General features: G+C 33.9%; 1 protein-coding gene and 2 long non-coding RNA genes across 3 annotated transcripts; 1 reads left to right on the top strand and 2 right to left on the bottom strand.

Moving 5' to 3' along the window:
* Positions 1-1,786: 1,786 nt before the first annotated feature.
* LOC132282997 (uncharacterized) lies at positions 1,787-2,916 on the bottom strand. The gene is made up of 2 exons (XR_009471921.1): positions 2,830-2,916; positions 1,787-2,263 (listed from the first exon to the last, which is right to left on the bottom strand). It is a non-coding gene; the product is annotated as an uncharacterized LOC132282997 (long non-coding RNA).
* Positions 2,917-9,585: 6,669 nt separating this feature from the next.
* Positions 9,586-10,785, bottom strand: LOC132285206 (uncharacterized). The gene is made up of 2 exons (XR_009472470.1): positions 10,557-10,785; positions 9,586-9,814 (listed from the first exon to the last, which is right to left on the bottom strand). It is a non-coding gene; the product is annotated as an uncharacterized LOC132285206 (long non-coding RNA).
* Positions 10,786-13,748: 2,963 nt separating this feature from the next.
* LOC132281564 (uncharacterized) lies at positions 13,749-14,567 on the top strand. The gene is made up of 2 exons (XM_059783258.1): positions 13,749-14,371; positions 14,450-14,567. The coding sequence occupies exons 1-2, from the start codon at positions 13,749-13,751 to the stop codon at positions 14,565-14,567; spliced, it is 741 nt and encodes a 246-aa protein (XP_059639241.1).
* The last annotated feature ends 3,225 nt before the right edge of the window (positions 14,568-17,792 follow it).

Below are 17,792 nucleotides of genomic sequence, written 5' to 3'. Positions count from 1 at the left end.
CAATTAGCCACCTCTTTCAACTAGATTTCACTTCATGGCAAGTAATCAATTGTATTTATTTTTTTTTGGATCTATTGATGATATTTTTTTTGATAAGTAAAATGTATTAATGATATCACAATATTTTCAGGCAAAATTTTTTTCCACCATATCATTAAATGTGAAAGCGGATTGCAAAAAACACTCATTTTGAAATCTTACAATTTTTTTAATTTTTTGCAAAATTTTAAAACTCTGACTTATCAATAGTCAAATTTTTAGTTATCAAACTTTTATTTATTTATTCTCTCACCCTCTCTTTTTTTAAAATGAAAAATGATATTTTTGACGATTTTAATATCTCGAGTTAAAACCAACAGAGTCACTCTCTCTTTTTTTTAAAATGAAAAATGATATTTTTGACAACTTTAGTATCCCGAGTTAAAACCAATAGACACAAAATATGATGTGATTATTCAAAATATCAAAATATGACAGTGATCTATCATTACTATTTTTGTTTATTTCCATAAAATACTCCATTTTACTTTCTTTATCTTTTCAGTTTTCTATAGCTCATTTCCTTATTTTTTAGTTTTTCATGGCCATATCATATTCGTTTTCTTTTTCACATAAGTTTTATGGTACTCAAATTTAATAATTTGATTTGCACAAAATCTAAAGCAAAAACTGCAATGTTTTATAATTTTTTCATACTTTTGCAATTTTTTTTTTTAATTTCTCAGAGTTAGATAAATCATTAGTTTTGATCATTATAACAATTAACAAATGTCTATCAAAGTAAAATATGGATATTAAAAAATACAATCTAAAGTATCTCAATAGTTCTTACATAGATTCAATTTGAAATATAAAACAAATATACATGCTTGAAACTTTAATTCTTAACAAAGATTACTAGATTAAAATAAATTTAGAAAAAAGATTACAACTTTCTAAATAGTCAATTACCTTATATTTTAGAAAAAAAAAAAAAATTACTTTATATTTTAAAATGGATCCCATTATATTTGACACATGAATAACTACACAAATTCAATGAAATACTAGATTTTTATTTGTCGTGCCAAATAGCAAAACTCTTCTAAAATTAATAAAAATTTTATACTCTTGATGGTTGGAGTTTTTGTTTTAGAATTTTAAGATAGAGAGTAAAACGAAGTATTTCTTCCTAAAAATTTGCAAAATAAACAAAATTGGAGATAGATATGATCTTTTTATGGAGAGGAACAAAGAATTGTGACAATATTATAAGAACTTATACAAATTAATCCAATGATTGGCGTGGTGAAAAAAAATTGGGCCATAGAAGTTTCAGATCTCAAGTTCAATTATTCTTAGGTCCGAGTAATTTCTTGTGGCCAAGACCATGGACATAGCCGGACTCTTACCCACAATCCATCCTTGTGGGGGTGTCATTTTGAAAAAACTATACATGAAACTAATTGGACATTTTGTGACGCTTTGTAACATTGAAAACACATAAAACAGTTTTTAAAAAATAGTTTTCAGAAAATAGTTTTTTGTTTTTGTATAGTTAAAAGAAAACTATTTTTAGAATTACAAACCAAGCAACCCAATTTTTGCACAAATATCTTTTAAGAATGAGATTTGATAAATATTTAGAAAAAGAATAAAATAAATAAATACATATCTTGTTGTGAGAAATAGAAATAGAAAAAATATGGAGAAAGTAAAAAGTAGAAAGTTGTTAGCATAACCAACCAAAATCTCTTTTAGTGGAGGAGGAAGACAACAAACAAGAAACTCAAACTGAATCAGCAAGTAAATTAATCAGAAAATTATTATATAAGGATGTGAACTTAACAATAACATGAAAGAAATAGTAATTTAAAAAATATAGACTCTTATATACAGAGTGTGTGTAAATTTAAACAATAATTGATCGATCATTCATGGATGGAGAAACATATTTCATCTTTAGATTGCCGCCCCTCCAGGTGAGTCGACTCTCCAGATACTACTTGATCTTTAGATTGTACCTCCGCATGAGACGACTCTGAATCAACCACCTTTACTGATTTGGTCCTAATTCTGATGATGATTCTAATTATAGATGATATAACACAGTAGGCCACAGGATGTATAAGCCGATGGTGACAATATAGTCACCTTTTGACCCTTTTACTGGTTTTGTAAACTTAGATATACACACTACAGATACACCAAACATGCAGTACACTATCAACAGGAATACTTCTCTTCCCATTTCAGCCTCCATATTTCTCACCTAAAGCCGCTCCTGCTCCACACACACACGCGGAGAGATTAGAGTTTTTCTAAGATTTTAACAAATAATAGTGAGAAAATAAAAACAAAACATAAACAAAGAATGACACTCATCCAAATTTTTAATTATACTAGTTTAAGAATGTGTTTGAGTATTCAATTCGTCCAAGTACTGGATTTGAACTTTTTGAATCCAATACTAATCCATGCGTATAGTAATTCAATCTGATCCACATAAATTGAATCGGATTCCCAAATTATTCCCCTACCCCTAATTAATATCACCCAAAAAAACAAAGAATTCTTGAATTGAAAAAATAATATAAAATTAGTGTCGAATTGTACTAGCAAAACTGACAGAATATAGTAATTTTAAACACACCTAATTCATAGATTAATAAGAGATAACATCAGCATTTGAAACAAAAAATTTTGAATTATGTAAACGAGTTGGATTTGTAAACAAAACGTAATATATAATATTAAATTTGAAGATCACAAAATCGCGTTGGTGTAATTGAACATATAAAAGTACAACAACATCAAGCATACATCATAAACAACAAAATAAATACATACGCATAATATATAAAGAGAGAATGATTCAGATGGAGTTAGCAGAAATAATAATAATAATAATAAAAAGGATATTTCAGAAAGGGAAGTATTCTGATCACCTTGTTTATTCTATACCCTTCCTTCTCAATGTCTCTCTCTCTCTCTCTCCCAAATCATGTAAAACTAAATCTATTGGTTAAAAAGGAGCCACATCATCATCTAACCCTATCTCTCTGTCTACTCGATCTCATCCCTCTTTCTAACCTATCATCTCTCTAATCTCTCTTATTTGGTATTAATACATCCTTGTAGTTATAATGAAACTATCTAAACCTCATATACATACAATGTTGTTAGACATATCCTAAGGTACTATGTTATTTGGTTATGGAGTTGTTCTATGTATGATGATGTTACACAAGATATATATAATAAATAAGGGTTTGTTTGTATTGAAGTAATTGAAAGGAGGAGAAAAATAAGCAAATTAATTCTTTGCTATGCTATGAAATTGTTAAGACTAATTGGGGAAGGAAAAAAAATTAGTAGCCCAAAAGTATGACATTCTATTTTTTATTTCTATGCGTGTGGAAGTGATACCATTCAATATGAGATGGCATCTTTTATCAAAACATAAATAGGGATGGAGCCATAATTTTTTATTTAGTATCCACCATCCACTTTTGTGTAGCTTGCTATTTTTTTTTCACTTAAATCTCAAGTTGGTAAACGTGCTAAAATTAATGGTATCACCGCCGGAAAATGACACTTGAGGTTATAAAAAGTGATTCAATATTCTACCTAAGAAATACCCAAATAAAATAAAAAATCAATTAATTGCATTCATAGTCCAATGTCAAACTCCCCCATAAACTCTTTAATAATAGGTTGATTTTTTAGTTTGGATGGATGATTCGGAAGAATAGGGAAAGAAAAGAAAGGATGGATGATTCGGAAGAATAGGGAAAGAAAAGAAAGAAGGGCTTACGTGTATTTGGGTAGTTTAAAATGAGAGAAAAGAAATGATAGAGAGAGATTGGGAGAGAAAGATATCACTCCTTATTCTTTATTTCCTGCCTCTCCAAAAATTAGAAGATATAAAAGAAAGGATAATATTTAAATAGTATTTTCATAATTCCAAAAATGCACTCAATACTTAAAAAGATAAAATTATTATTCCATTCATATTCCTTATATTTAAAAGGATATGATAGTAATTTGATTGCTATCATTTTTCTTCTTTTCTACCCTATATCATATACTATAATTTCTTTTCTCTTCTTTCTATCCAAACATAAATAGATATTATTACTTTTCTTTATTTTTTTTTTCTTTTTCCTTATAACTAATACTATCATTTCTTTTATTTTCTCTCATGTGTATCCAAACAAAGCCCAGGATCAAATCCTTCAAACTCAATCCATGACCAAAAACTGAGCCCAAAACGGAACTGAAACCTAACTATAAAATCACATACCAGAAGAACCAATAGCCAAATTAACTAAAACAAAACCTCTAGAATATAACAACAATAGCATTAAAAAACATGACGTATAAAATCCTGTAATATATATACACATATGATTCAGTATATAAAACAGAAGGGTCAAATCCAGAAAATAGTAGCAAAAAGCAAATAAAAACAACTTTAAAAATGTGGATAACTTGTTCATAATTTTAACACCAACAATAAGAGGAAGTGAAAAAGTCAGGAAAAAAAATGAATATTAAAAAAATATAATACAAGTTAAAGGGATCCTCATTCTAAATTAATTAATAATAAATATCAATGTTGAAGTGTTATTAAAAAAAAAAGTAACTTGTAGTGTTTTGTATAGGATATGCTTTTCAAATAATATGAAGATCATTAATATAATTAAAGGCAATTATTGGCTTTCTAAAAAAGGTCATTAAATATATTCACTGTACATTAATAAAAAAAATTCAATATTTTTCGATAAATAATTTTGATAGACAAAAAGTAATTGCTTTTTCATTGAGGAAATAGTTTCTTGTAAATGTGAGTAAAATAAATAATTATCAACATTTAAGCTCTTTATAAATGACACCCAGTCACCCACGCATATTTTAGATGTTATCCTTATAGTGCATTACAATAATCATTAAGATTTAATCTCTAAAACACTACATAGGATGCAGTACAATAAATGATGAAGATTTTGCTTCTAGAACACTCCAATATTTTAAAATTTTTCCAACTCTTTCAACACTCCAGAATTCTCTGCACCAATATGGAATGCTCTAATACTCATATCTACTCTATGTTCTAAATGACACCAGCGCAGCCCATATTTATAGATGTCATCCTCTTTTATAGATAGTGGATTACAATAAATCATAAAGATTTAATCTCTAAAACACTTCTGAAGTATATATTTACAAAACTCTGCTTTTCACTTGCTACACTCTGTACTCTTATTGTGGTTACCTCTAATTTTGTACCTTCATATCGATGGTGTTAGAGCTTAATTTTTGGAAAGGTTACACTCATATTTATAGATCCTGTCGACATCATGCACTACAATAAATGATCAAGATTTTGCCTCTAGAACACTTGCATATTTAGAAAGCTTTGTACTCATATTGTGGCTGTGGAGCTCATATCAATGGTGAGCTTAATTTTTGTAAAGGTTACACACATATTTATAGATCTCGTCGACGGTTTTGATGCACTACGATAAATTATCAAGATTTTGCCTCTAGAACACTTACTTAGATATTTACACAGCTTTGTACTCTTCTGAAAAATTATTTAACTCTACAACTCTATAAAATAACTCTAATATTTTAGAAAATTTCAACTCTCTCTCAGCACTCCACAATTCTCTACACCAATGTGGAATGCTCTAATATTTTTGTTGGAGATGGTCTCCCTGATCACCCAACTGACAAGTAAGATGTTAGAGCTTAATACTTGTAAAGGTTACACACATATTTATAGATCTCGTGGACACGATGCACTACATGATCAAGATTTTGCCTCTTAGAACACTAACTTAGACATTTAGAAATATTTGTACTCTTATTGTGGCTGCCTCTGATTTTGGAGCTTCATATCGATGGTGTTAGAGCTTAATTTTGTAAAGGTTACTCACATATTTATATATCTCGTCAACAGCTATGATGCACTACAATAAATGATCAAGATATTGCCTCTAGAACACTAAGATATTTACAAAGCTTTGTACTCTTCTAAAAATTTATTTTACTCTGCAACTCTATAAAATAACTCCAATATTTTAGAAATTTTCAACTCTCTCAGCACTCCACAATTCTCTACATTTATGTGGAATGCTCTCGTATTTTTGTTGGAGATCCTCTCCTTAGTCACTGAATTGACAACTAACGATCTTTTGCCTTTGAATGTTTGAGTTAGATTTATGTGGTGCCTTTTTTGGTATTTCCATTTTGGGTTCCTTAGGTGTGTACGTTCCTTGTTTGAGGTACTTTTATTTAAAAATACATTCATTATTTATTAAAACACTCTTTGTGACTTCAAAAGTAATTCAAATAAGTTTAACTCAAAAATCTCATTTTTTTTTAAAATATTCAATCTTTATACATTAAAATGGTCTATTTACTTAAAAGGTACCTTGATTGAAGTATTTTCATTCAAAGAATCAATCTTTATTTATAAAAACATTTTTTGTGATTACAAAGAAAACTTGAACAAATTTAACTAAAAACTCTTATTTTTTTTCAAAAATTCAATCTTTATAGTGACTTCAAAATTATCTTAATCGAGGTATTTTCATTTAAAGATTCAATCTTTACATATTATATAAAATAAATATTAATAATAATAAAATGGTAATAGCATAGCGATTGATGATAGATCCAATGACATTCATATTTAAGTGTCCCGTTTATAGTGTCGAGCTTTAACCAGGACATGTATAAGTTGATCTTAATTTTTTCTTTTTTTCTTAGAGTACGCACCATTCAAATTAGAAGGACCACCTTCCAAAGACTTGAACGATTATAGTTCAATGATTGATTTGGAGTCACTTTAATATTGTGATGATAGTTTAATGCCACCATTGAACTTTAATGACGAGTAATGCAATAATTAAGATCAGTTTTTAATTGTGATGACAGTTTAATGCCATCATTTGGAGTATCACAAGCCTCAGTGGCTGGGCGCGATGGGTCTAAAACACAAACTCGGACCCAGCCACCTAATAAACAAACCAAGCAAGACAAGACCACTAAAAAGCAAATGGGCCAGCCCTTATAGTGGGCCGGACTCCTAACCTATGAGGCTATGAGTGTACCAAAGTTGGTCCCAAAGTGTGAGAACAAAAGTTGGTCCCAAAATTAGTGTAAATTCTGAAAAAGTTGAAAAACTAAAGCAAAAAATTTGAATCTTTCATACAAATTATTCTTCATGTTTTTGAAAATTCAACATATTCTGATATATATTTATAAACATTACAATTGAATTATATATTTTATAATATAGAGAAATAAGTAGTTATTAAATAAACAGCTTCAGAAACTCTCTTAGGGGAAAAATTGTTGTTCGCTTTATATTGATCACTTTTGTTTCGTTATTTAAGTCTTAAAATCTTAAAGATGTGTGTTTAGTGTATGTATATATATTATCAAACAAATGATACAAATACTTTTTTGTTTCACTTTATTTTTTATTAAGATCTTTATTTTTTACAATTCTTTAAAATATTCATTTCATGTACTAAATTCTTAAGAATACATCTTTAAAATTCTAAAATAAATATATAGATTTCTAAGGGATTTTTAAAAATATATATATATATATACAAAATATGCTATAATTTTTGTATTTAAATTATTATTAATATTATGTATCTCCTAACATAGAAGAAATTAGGTTACGTATAAAAACATATTTTTTGTAGTAGTGGATAGCAAACAAAATAACAAGCACTCTAACCAAATTTTAAATTTTACTACTTTCGCTCTCACTCATGCTGTTACTTTATGCAACTTAAGTATAAAACTATTACTTTTTTATGTAAAATAATTTTATGATAAACTATTTTTCAAGTAACCGTAGTCAGCTTTCCCACTTATTCGGCCCAACAAACAGACAGCTAGGCCACGAGGCCCATTGAATTCGGATGAAGCGAGTAAAGCGCTTGCCTGAATTGAAGCGACGCAAATGAACATGAAAGTTTTTGAGCCAAAAAAAATTTCCTTCTAATATATATATATACGTGTGTTACTTTATTTTATTCAAGTTTATCGGACATTAGCTAATTTTGTGACTTTTTAGCCTTTAGAATTAAAATTATAGAAATTTATTATAGAATTGTGTGGATCATGTTGGATTATGTTCCTTTAACAAATTATCATTCTTGAATTTGGTGGTCAAAGTAATAATTTTTTTAAAAAACATAATGTCTATGCGCAGGAGAAAATGATTTGAGGCAGATGAAGTGCATTTGTTTATTTTGGAATGAAATTGAAAATACCAAAGGCTCTGACTACAACAACATTAGTCATCAAGCAGCTCTAATTCACAGCCAAGGCCGTTGATAACAGTGGGTCTGTTCTCAATCTCTATATGTAATATTCGTGTATTCTGGTTTTATTCGAGCTTATATATACGTACATGGTTGGTTATAAATATCGTAATTAGTTTGTTTATTTTTAGGGCGTTGTGTAGAGAAGCTCATACCATCTAAGATAATGATTTATTTTTGAATAGAATTCTAGGCCGTCCCACAAGCCAAAGTTCGTGGGCTGGATGGGTCTAAAACAGAAACTCAGGCCCGGCCACCTAATAAACAAACCAAGCAAGACCAGCCCACTGAAATCGCCAATGGGCCAGTCCTTAGAGGGCCATTACATGCGTATGATAATATTTGATTCGAGGCCCACTACAAAACCTACAATAATTTGGTCCCGAAATAAGTGTCAATTCTGCAAAAGTAATGCAAAAAGTTGAATATTTCATATCAATTATCCTGTTTTTGAAAACTATCCTAAATTAACAATAAATTTCTTTTAGAGGAAGGGTAGTTTTAAATTATAAATTAACAATACGTTTCTTTGAGTTAGAGGAAGGGTTGTTTTAAATTATATAATTGATGCTGATGTAACTCATACTGTGTTAAAAATAAAAAAAAAAAAAAAAAAAAAAAAAAAAAAAAACTCATACTTATTTTAGATGTTTTATGCTTTCTGTAAAATTTAATTTAATAAAATGTCACAGGCAATTGACTTTGGTTTCACTAAAATCTTGGATTTTGATATATATATATATATAAACATAAAGATAAACATAGCACTGGAAGAGTACAAAAATGTACAAGAACATGTTGAGTATTTAAGACAAAACAAAAATTAATTACCACTTGAGTATGCTCCCAACAAATTAAGAAGTTGTGTTAGAATTCTGCAAGTTTTAACTTGGATAAGCCATAAAAACCATGGCGGCAATGAAGTATTAATTTAAAAGAAAGGTTTCTTAATAATCTTTCAGCCTTTTTTTTGTCCCATGAATTCTTCCAAGTGATGTAGTAAAACAATTAAAATGCTGTTTTTTTCTTGTCCCCACATTTCTTGTGTATCAAAGCAATTTGAGAGTTTGCACATTGAACGACGTACACAAGTAAGAAGTTGATGAAAACCTTGGGACTGTCGATGCAATTTACACTTTGAATTACCAGTATTCAAATGAAGTATGAATTTCATGTCTCTGGATCTCAAAAACATGATATTTGTGAAAAACATTGGAAATTAAACACCACAATATAGAACCGAATAATCTAACAAAATATCACAACACACATTACATGATATATCTCATGGAAATTAAAACCACAACATAAGTGAATAATCTAACAAAATAGTGCCATTGCATTACTCACCTATAAGAAGACACATATTCTTTGGAGTATACTGGTTAAAAGGTATAAGAATAAGGATGGTGTCCCAAATTGAAAGGAAGATGATAAAACTGTGTAGTATTGAGGTGGCGAGTGCTCTTTCAACCATTCTGCGGAATTTGTTAAGTTGATTAGGCACACACTAAATACAGCTAACATGCAACACACTATCAACTCAAAACAACTCAATGGAGAGATAGAGAAACACAAAGACACATTAAATATATATTAGATATATTTTCAAACCATTCAACAAAGAAAAGTTGGCGAAGGCCACCAGCTAGAGAGATCCAAAAAGAGGTTTTAACAAATCTTTAGTATTTTTCAATAAATCAAAACTTGAAAAATATATATGATCAATATCTATAAATAGTAATTACAAAACAAAACATCCAGGTTTAAGCCTAATTACTACTGGTACCAACTTTTACAAACAATACACATCAAATACACTAGTAATTTGAAGCAATTAAACAAGCTCACAACAAATAAACAGAGTTATTTGAAGCATTAAGATATAACCCCCAAAAAAACAAAAAAAAAAAACCTAGTTTTAAGGAGAGATTGAAAGAAAATTTAAAATACCAACTTGAGTTTGGAGTTTTTACCACTTGTAAGTTAGGAGAATTTATTATTTGTATGGTTGTGGTGGCAAATTATTCATCAAAAATTATAAGTAGGACAAGGGATTAGAGAGCAGAAGAATGGGATTTGAAGAAAGAACTAATGTTTGATTGCAATTTATGAATGGTCTTATTGATTGAGGTTTACAACTATGTTCAAACTGATCGAAATAAATAAACCTTAAGATTCTGAGTGAAAAAGAGATCTAGAGAGGAGAGAATGACTGACCGGAGATATGCACCTGGGTGGTGGCGCCCCGGACGGTGAGGCTGACGATTGGTATTCGGCAACTGCAATTTGGCCAAGATGGCTTCTTGATGTACTCAATCAGGAAATATTTATCAAAAAAAAAAAAAAAATATTTATCAAAAAATGTACTCAATCAGGAAATCCTCTTCTGGTTCTTAAATCTTAATATATTGCTGCAATTATTGATATATATATATATATATATAACCCTAAATTAAGGACGAGGGTATATTCACCGTTAAGTAATGCATTGATATATATATATATATAACCACACGTTTGTATTGTGTCCAATATTTATACTTCTTAGCATGTAATCCTCTCCTTTTTATTATTCAATAATTAATATATATATATATATATATATATATATATATATATATATAATATTTCAAAATTTTCTTTAATTGGAAAAAAATATACATATTAATAACCATCAATGCATTATCCCTTTTTTAATAAGTATAATATAGTTGGGAAGAGTCATGTTATTTAACCCGACGAAAACTTACTACTTCGTTGAGTGTATGTGATTGTCCATATGTCAAATATAATTGGACTTATTTTAAAATATAAAGTAATTAACTATTTGAAAAGTTAATATCTTTTCATTTTTTTACAATTAAAAATAAAAAATTCTATCAAGGCCTTAGAATTTCACCTTAATATTCTTTATTGACAATTAAAGTTTGAATCACCATGAAACTTTATATATATATAGTATATATGTATGTATAAGATTGTTATGTGAATATTTATCTAACTCCCATAAACAAAAAAACAAGGGGATGAATTTAAAGAAAAAAAATTAAAAAAGTTAATCAATTTAAGTCGAGGTATTAAAGTGATCAATTATATTATTTTCCGAGACTAAGCAGACCCCACAAACCTCATTGGCCTGGTCCAGGAATTGAACCAATCTTTATATGTTTACGTTTATCGTTGGTTTTTTGGTATTGATGCAATTCAAAATTGGAAGGTTTTTGGTATTGATGCATTTTAAAATTGGGAGGTATTATTGGTACTTTACTTTTCAAGGTTTATTATAATTTTAAATAAAATAATAATTCTAATCCTAATTTACAAATAAATAATTATTACTTTTTAAATTACACAATTGTCCTTACAAATTTCTTTTCTTTATCTCTAATCTTTGGGAAAAAAGAAGATTAAAATAAAAATATCTCTATTAAATAAATTACCTTTTTGATAAAACCAATATATATATGTTATTTTTATTGTATAAATTATTTCTCCCTTCAAAACTTCAAAATATAAGTTAGACTTAATAATCATACATATGCACTGGAAAATATTATTGGATGAGAACAACCACACGATCTCTCTGCCCTCAGTCAGCAGTTTAAAGTCGGAAATTTCATAATAACACTCACTTTTGTACCTCCCAAAGAAATACGTGGTGGTCCACGTACAATGCCACACCGTGACAGCTACCTTGCATATATTTGGACATTGTTGTACGACATTTACTCACGTTGAATATCACAATACACACAAATAATTTTTGGATTCTATTCCTTTACAAATTATTATTCTTGAATTTGGTGGTCAAAGTAGTAATTTTGTCACAGTATCTCCTTTCTTTATCAAATTTGTATACCTAAAATAATTTTTTTTAAAACATAATGTCTATGCACAGGAGGAATTGATTTGATGCAGATTAAGTGCATTTGTTTATTTTCAAATGAAATTGAAAATACTAAAGGCTTTGACTACAACATCGCGAGTCATCAAGCATCTAAAAGAGCTGAGAGATGAAAATCTATTACTGCATGTATATATGTGCAAAGGGGCATTTTAATCATATCAAAAGGATATTTTTAAGATTTTGAGGACACCAAAATGACCCGGATTTGGTGTGATTCACATTGCATAGGACGGGTCGGATGTGGACGAACAGAATGAAGCAAGTTCGCACCGTATAGGCCCAGGTCCATAAAGTCATTTCAGAAGCCCATGTTAAAATGAGGGAAGTCGAGTCCAGCCAAAGGAGAACAAGATAGGACGAGCTCAGTAGTGGTTATAACCGTCTATAAATAGAGGGGATTGAGAGGGAAAAGGTGTTGAAAAATCATTGGGAGTGTAAAGTTTATCTCTCTACAATTAGGGAAAAATTCTTTGTACTTTCAATTGGCGCCGTCTGTGGGAAGAACAGGAAGGATTGATTGATATCATTCCAGATCGGATCGATTCAACGCATTCTGCGAGGAAGACGACTAATCTGCGAAAGCTGAAGCAACATTGGTAATAGTACGATTTGTCTTGACGAGTCTAAGTTCCAGTTGATTTCGGAAAATTGGCGTCCGATCCAAGCAGATCAGATCCGTGCTTGATCCGGCGAACTGCGCGGTTGTGATCTGTTGTGGTTACTGAATCCGTCCAGTAGTGGACTGAATTCGGCAAGTGTAAGTTCAAATCTGGTGTGCGCGCGTTAGCGGAACTCCGATTTGATCAAGAAGCCTGCAGTTGATGACTTTGCTCCGATCTGGAATGATGATTGGAGAAGCGAACCCGAATTCTTTGGAGAACGGCCAGCAGACAAAGCTCGATGAGCTAATGAACATGATCGATGCTTTAAGGAAAGAAAATGCAGAGCTACGAGCTGGAATGGAGCATCGAGAGGCTCCTGCAATTTCGAGGCCGCCTCCTGAAGGAGAGGGAGCTTTACCGTCCGAAGCTGATCATCAAGGTGATCCAGAAGACGTCAATCGTAGTGGTCCACGTCGTGATGAAGGTATAATCGGTAATCTGCCTCCGAACGTCGGCCGAGTAGAGGATCGGGAAGGATTTGTTCGTCTGGAACGGCATCACAAACGGATTATGAGGGAGGAAGCACCGGTATATGAACATAGGATTGCGTCACCATGGCAGAGTGAATTTGCAGAGGATAGGTTGTTCGATCCGCCATACCGACCTTCATTAGCGACAGTTGATTACCATAGCTCAGAAAGGAGATCTGCCGATCGAGGATTTCTGTCACGGTTTTCAAGAGAAAACGAAGCATTGCGTTCCTCAGTAAGGACGGTCGCATCGCCGTTCACTGATGAAATTATGAACGCGCCAAATCCGAAGTAGTTTTCCATGCCGGTCTTCATTCTCTTTGACGGAACAACCGATCCGGTCAATCACATATACCATATTCAGTTGAAAATGGCTTTGAATCCTAATAATGATCCTTTGATGTGCAAGTGTTTCCCTACGAGCTTGGCTGGACCAGCTCTCAATTGGTTCAAGAATCTGGCTCAAGGCTCAATCGCCAGTTTCCAGGACTTATGCGATAAGTTCATAAGCCAGTATTACGGGAATAAGCGTCCGGCTGAGGATGTATCGAGCCTTTTCACAATGAAGCAGCATGAGGATGAGCGGCTCCAAGCTTTTCTCACCCGGTTCAACCTCGTTAAAAGCATGGTAATGGAGTGTCACCAGTCAACAGCAGTCCAAGCATTTAAACTCGCAATGAAACGGGAGACGCCGTTCCACACCAGCTTGGTGGTTAATACGCCAAGGACAATGGACGAGCTGAACGAGAAAGCTGACGGTTTTGTTCGCCTTGAGGAGGAAGAAGCAGCTAATTCAAGGAAGACGTCAATTATTTCGATGGAGGAGAAGTCCAAAGCCAAGATCCGGCAAAAACAAGCTCAACCGCAACATCACCCCTCATGGAAGGCGGAGAAGAGGCCTAGGGAGGAGGAATCAATCACTCCACTCAGAGTCACCTTAGCAAGGCTATACCAGGAGAGCAAAGATAAGTTTCGTCCTCCTCTGCCAATCAGGCAACCTCTTGAGCGGAGGGATCAGACTAAACATTGTGCTTTCCATAGTGATTTTGGACATCAAACTAACGAATGCAGGAACCTAAGGAGGCAGGTAGAGATGTTAATCGCAAAGGGGGCATACGTCCTAGAAACTATGACAGGAAGGGTAGTCAATAAGCCATGGAATACTACGTCTCTGAAAAGGTACTACTAGTAAAAGTAAAGTTTAATTTCAAGCATATTGTACGTTCTAAATTGCATGCTTGTAAGTGTACGAAATTTCCATGCTTTATAAAAAGTCTCTTCTTTGTTAAAAATTTACACTCTTCCCGTTCAGCAAGTTAGTGGCAGCTGGCACTTCAAGCCGAACGCTAAACACTTGCTAAAAAATAAAAAAGCCAAGTGACAAGAGGCGTTCAAGCCGAGCGCCAGGCATTCAGCAAGTTAGTGGCAGCTGGCACTTCAAGCCGAACGCCAAACACTTGCTCAAAAATAAAAAAGCCAAGTGGCAAGAGGCGTTCAAGCCGAGCGCCAGGCATTTAGCAAGTTTGTGGCAGCTGGCACTTCAAGCCGAACGCCAAAACTTGCTCAAAAATAAACATAAAAAGAAGCCAAGTCGCAAGAGACGTTCAAGCCGAGCGCCAGGCATTCAGCAAGTTAGTGGCAGCTGGCACTTCAAGCCGAACGCCAAACACTTACTCACAAATGAGTAAGAAAAGGACAGAATGGTGACATGGCCGAACGTTAAGCACTTGTGAAAATACACTACAAAGCTGAAAATAGAAAACTTAAAAGAGGAAAGGGATGCTGAGCAAAAACATTATCATTCATAATCAAAAAGGCCTCAAGGTACGTAGTACCATACATAAAAATAAAAATTAAAAAAAAAAAACTGCTGCTATTAGATGTCAGTTCTGATCTTCTCCAGGCTGTGACTTGTCATTCTCGCCACCATCTTCCTCTGGACCATCGAGATCTCCTCCATTCTCACCTGCCCCATCATCCTTAGAATGGGAGTCGAGATGAATCACCCCCTCAGCGGGCATAGGTTTGTCAGCAACAACAGAGGAAGAGGGCACGATGGTAGAAAGAGGAAGAATGTTTAGGGGATGAAAGGGTGGGACAATTCCTAAAGATGCGACCTCTATGCATTCAATAAAAATGTTCTCAGCTGGGTCGCATGGTGGATTTTGATAATTGTTTGGGAGGTGAATGTCCAGAGAAGCATCTAGTTCATCAGGACCAGCACAAGAGCTTGATTCACCTTCGGGGGGAGAACGGTCAACAAAACCGTCTCTGTACCCTTCAGCATACCGGATGGCACTGGTCCTGGTAAAGCGAGCAAGGAGAGCCCTCATACCCCCTTCAACTCTGCCGATCATGTTCATCAGGGAAGACCGTTCGTTTAAAAGTTTTTCTTGGGAATTCGTATGCGATAATCGTTCAGCAATGAATGAGCGCTGAAGGTCTCCCTTTTCGGCTTTGAGAGAGTCCCTTTCTGTCAGAGCTACACTCTTCTCAGTTTTTAAGACGTCAACCTCATCATGAAGAGAATCCCGTTCGGTCTTCAGGGAATCCCGTTCAGCTCTGAGGGAATCCCTCTCGTTTGCTAGACCGTCTCTCTCTGCCTTTAGGTCAGCAACTCCCTTATCTGAGTCCCTAAGCTTAGACTCCAGCTCAGCAACTCTAGCCTCAAGAAGAGTCTCTGCTTCAACAGACCTTTTAAGGCCCACAGAAAGAGACTTAAGTTTTTTGTTCAGAGTTTCAATTGTTTTTTGAAAGGTGAACATCCCGAACAGAGTCTGCATGAAGAAAAAGAAATTCAGGTCAGACTAATTACAAAGGAATCATAACTGAAAAAGAACACAGTTCAGTAGAAGAAAAGTCACCTCCATAGCAGCGGTCGGGAACCGTTGGAACATCTTACCAAAGGATAGCTTGTTCTGGATTTCAAAGTCTTTGGGGGTCCAGAAACCCTTGTAGAAAGCAAACGAGGTGAGGGGGTCCTTGTATATCGAGTCAGTGGGGCCAATGGTTGATCTATCTTCACGGCTGAGCAAAGGTTGCCATGGAAGAACGGATGGAATTGGACCAGAGGTTCTGGCCGACTCGCCCTCAGGAATGAAGAACCGGGCAGGGGGCGATGGTTCAGTAACCCTGAAGGAAGCCGTCTTGATCCTTCGGGTCGGTGGGATATCACCCTGATCATGACCGCTCTCAGGCATTGACCTTTTTCCTAAATTCTTTTCCGACAGAACAGCATTAGCTGGCCCCCTATTGTCCTCAGAATTTCCAGCATCCTGAGTGCTCTCTGAGGAAGTGTCGGACGAGATGTTCGATGGTATAATGATTGGGGCAGCAGGACAGACTTCAGCAGTGTGGCCCACAACAGGGTTCTCAGCATAGGTGAGCTCAGAGGGCGCACCAGCAGGACGGTTTGAGACTTGAATCGCAGCTGGGGCAACCGAGACTTACTCTGGGGCAGAGACAGCAGGGAGAGATGATGTGGAAGCAAGTGTAGATGATGAAATGGTGGTAGGAGCGTTAGGAGGGGTGGGAGCAGGACGCCTCCTCCTGCTGAACGATGGGATCTGAATGTTCTCCATTGTAGACCCTAAAAGAGAGATGTCAGAGAGATTATCAGATGTAAGCAAATCAGTAGCTGAAGGGACATCGTTCAGCACACTTTCTTGCAAGGTATCTAGCCTAGCCCTGCAGATGCTATAAACTAATTCATCATGGGGAATTTGAAAACATCTACAAAGAAAAGTGCAAAAACGGGGAAGACAACTTTCACAATGGCATTCGGTAGGATGTGTTTTCAGCTTTTTGTAGCCAGAGACAGAACATGCTCCAAAGGAAGAAGGGATAGGGAAGGAATGGCCGAGCGGAGTCCGCCAATTCCCACCAACCACGATTAAATTCCGCCTCCAACCTTTTTCAAATGAGCTTTTATCAGTGCAGATCGACCGTTTGTCAATAGGAAAGAAGTGATAGTAAAAGTCATTTTGTGAAATCTTGTTAATCCGATAGCAGAGGAGAAGGTCAATAATGTCAAGATTGAGACCCCTATCACGATTCAAGAGCAGAAGGACTGAAATCACCCTAAGGAAGTTTGGGTTAACTTGTAGGGGGCAGAGCCCCAATTTGTTGAAAGCATAACAAAAGAACGGGTGTACGGGGAACCTAATAACGTTCAAGTGAACGGCGGAGAATAAAACTTCCCCAAGAAGAAGACCCTCGCCTGATCTCTCGTCTAAGTTTGTTGGGTAGACTTTGAGAGAAACGTCGTGAGGAATATAATTCTTGGATCGAATGGCGTTCAGGTTAGGGGAAGCCATAAAAAAAAAGGGGAAGAGTCCTAGGCAGTAAAGACGTCTCTTAAGGAGAGGTTTTTTTAAAAAAAAAACTAGCATTGAAAGTTTGTGATGAACTCAGC

This window comes from Cornus florida, unplaced genomic scaffold, assembly GCF_030987335.1.
Source record: "Cornus florida cultivar Cherokee Brave unplaced genomic scaffold, ASM3098733v1 CherokeeBrave_3.0.0_Hap2_Chr11, whole genome shotgun sequence".
NCBI lineage: Eukaryota > Viridiplantae > Streptophyta > Magnoliopsida > Cornales > Cornaceae > Cornus > Cornus florida.
Note: the sequence above shows the minus strand (reverse complement) of the source record. Positions and strands in the feature narration are given on the sequence as shown.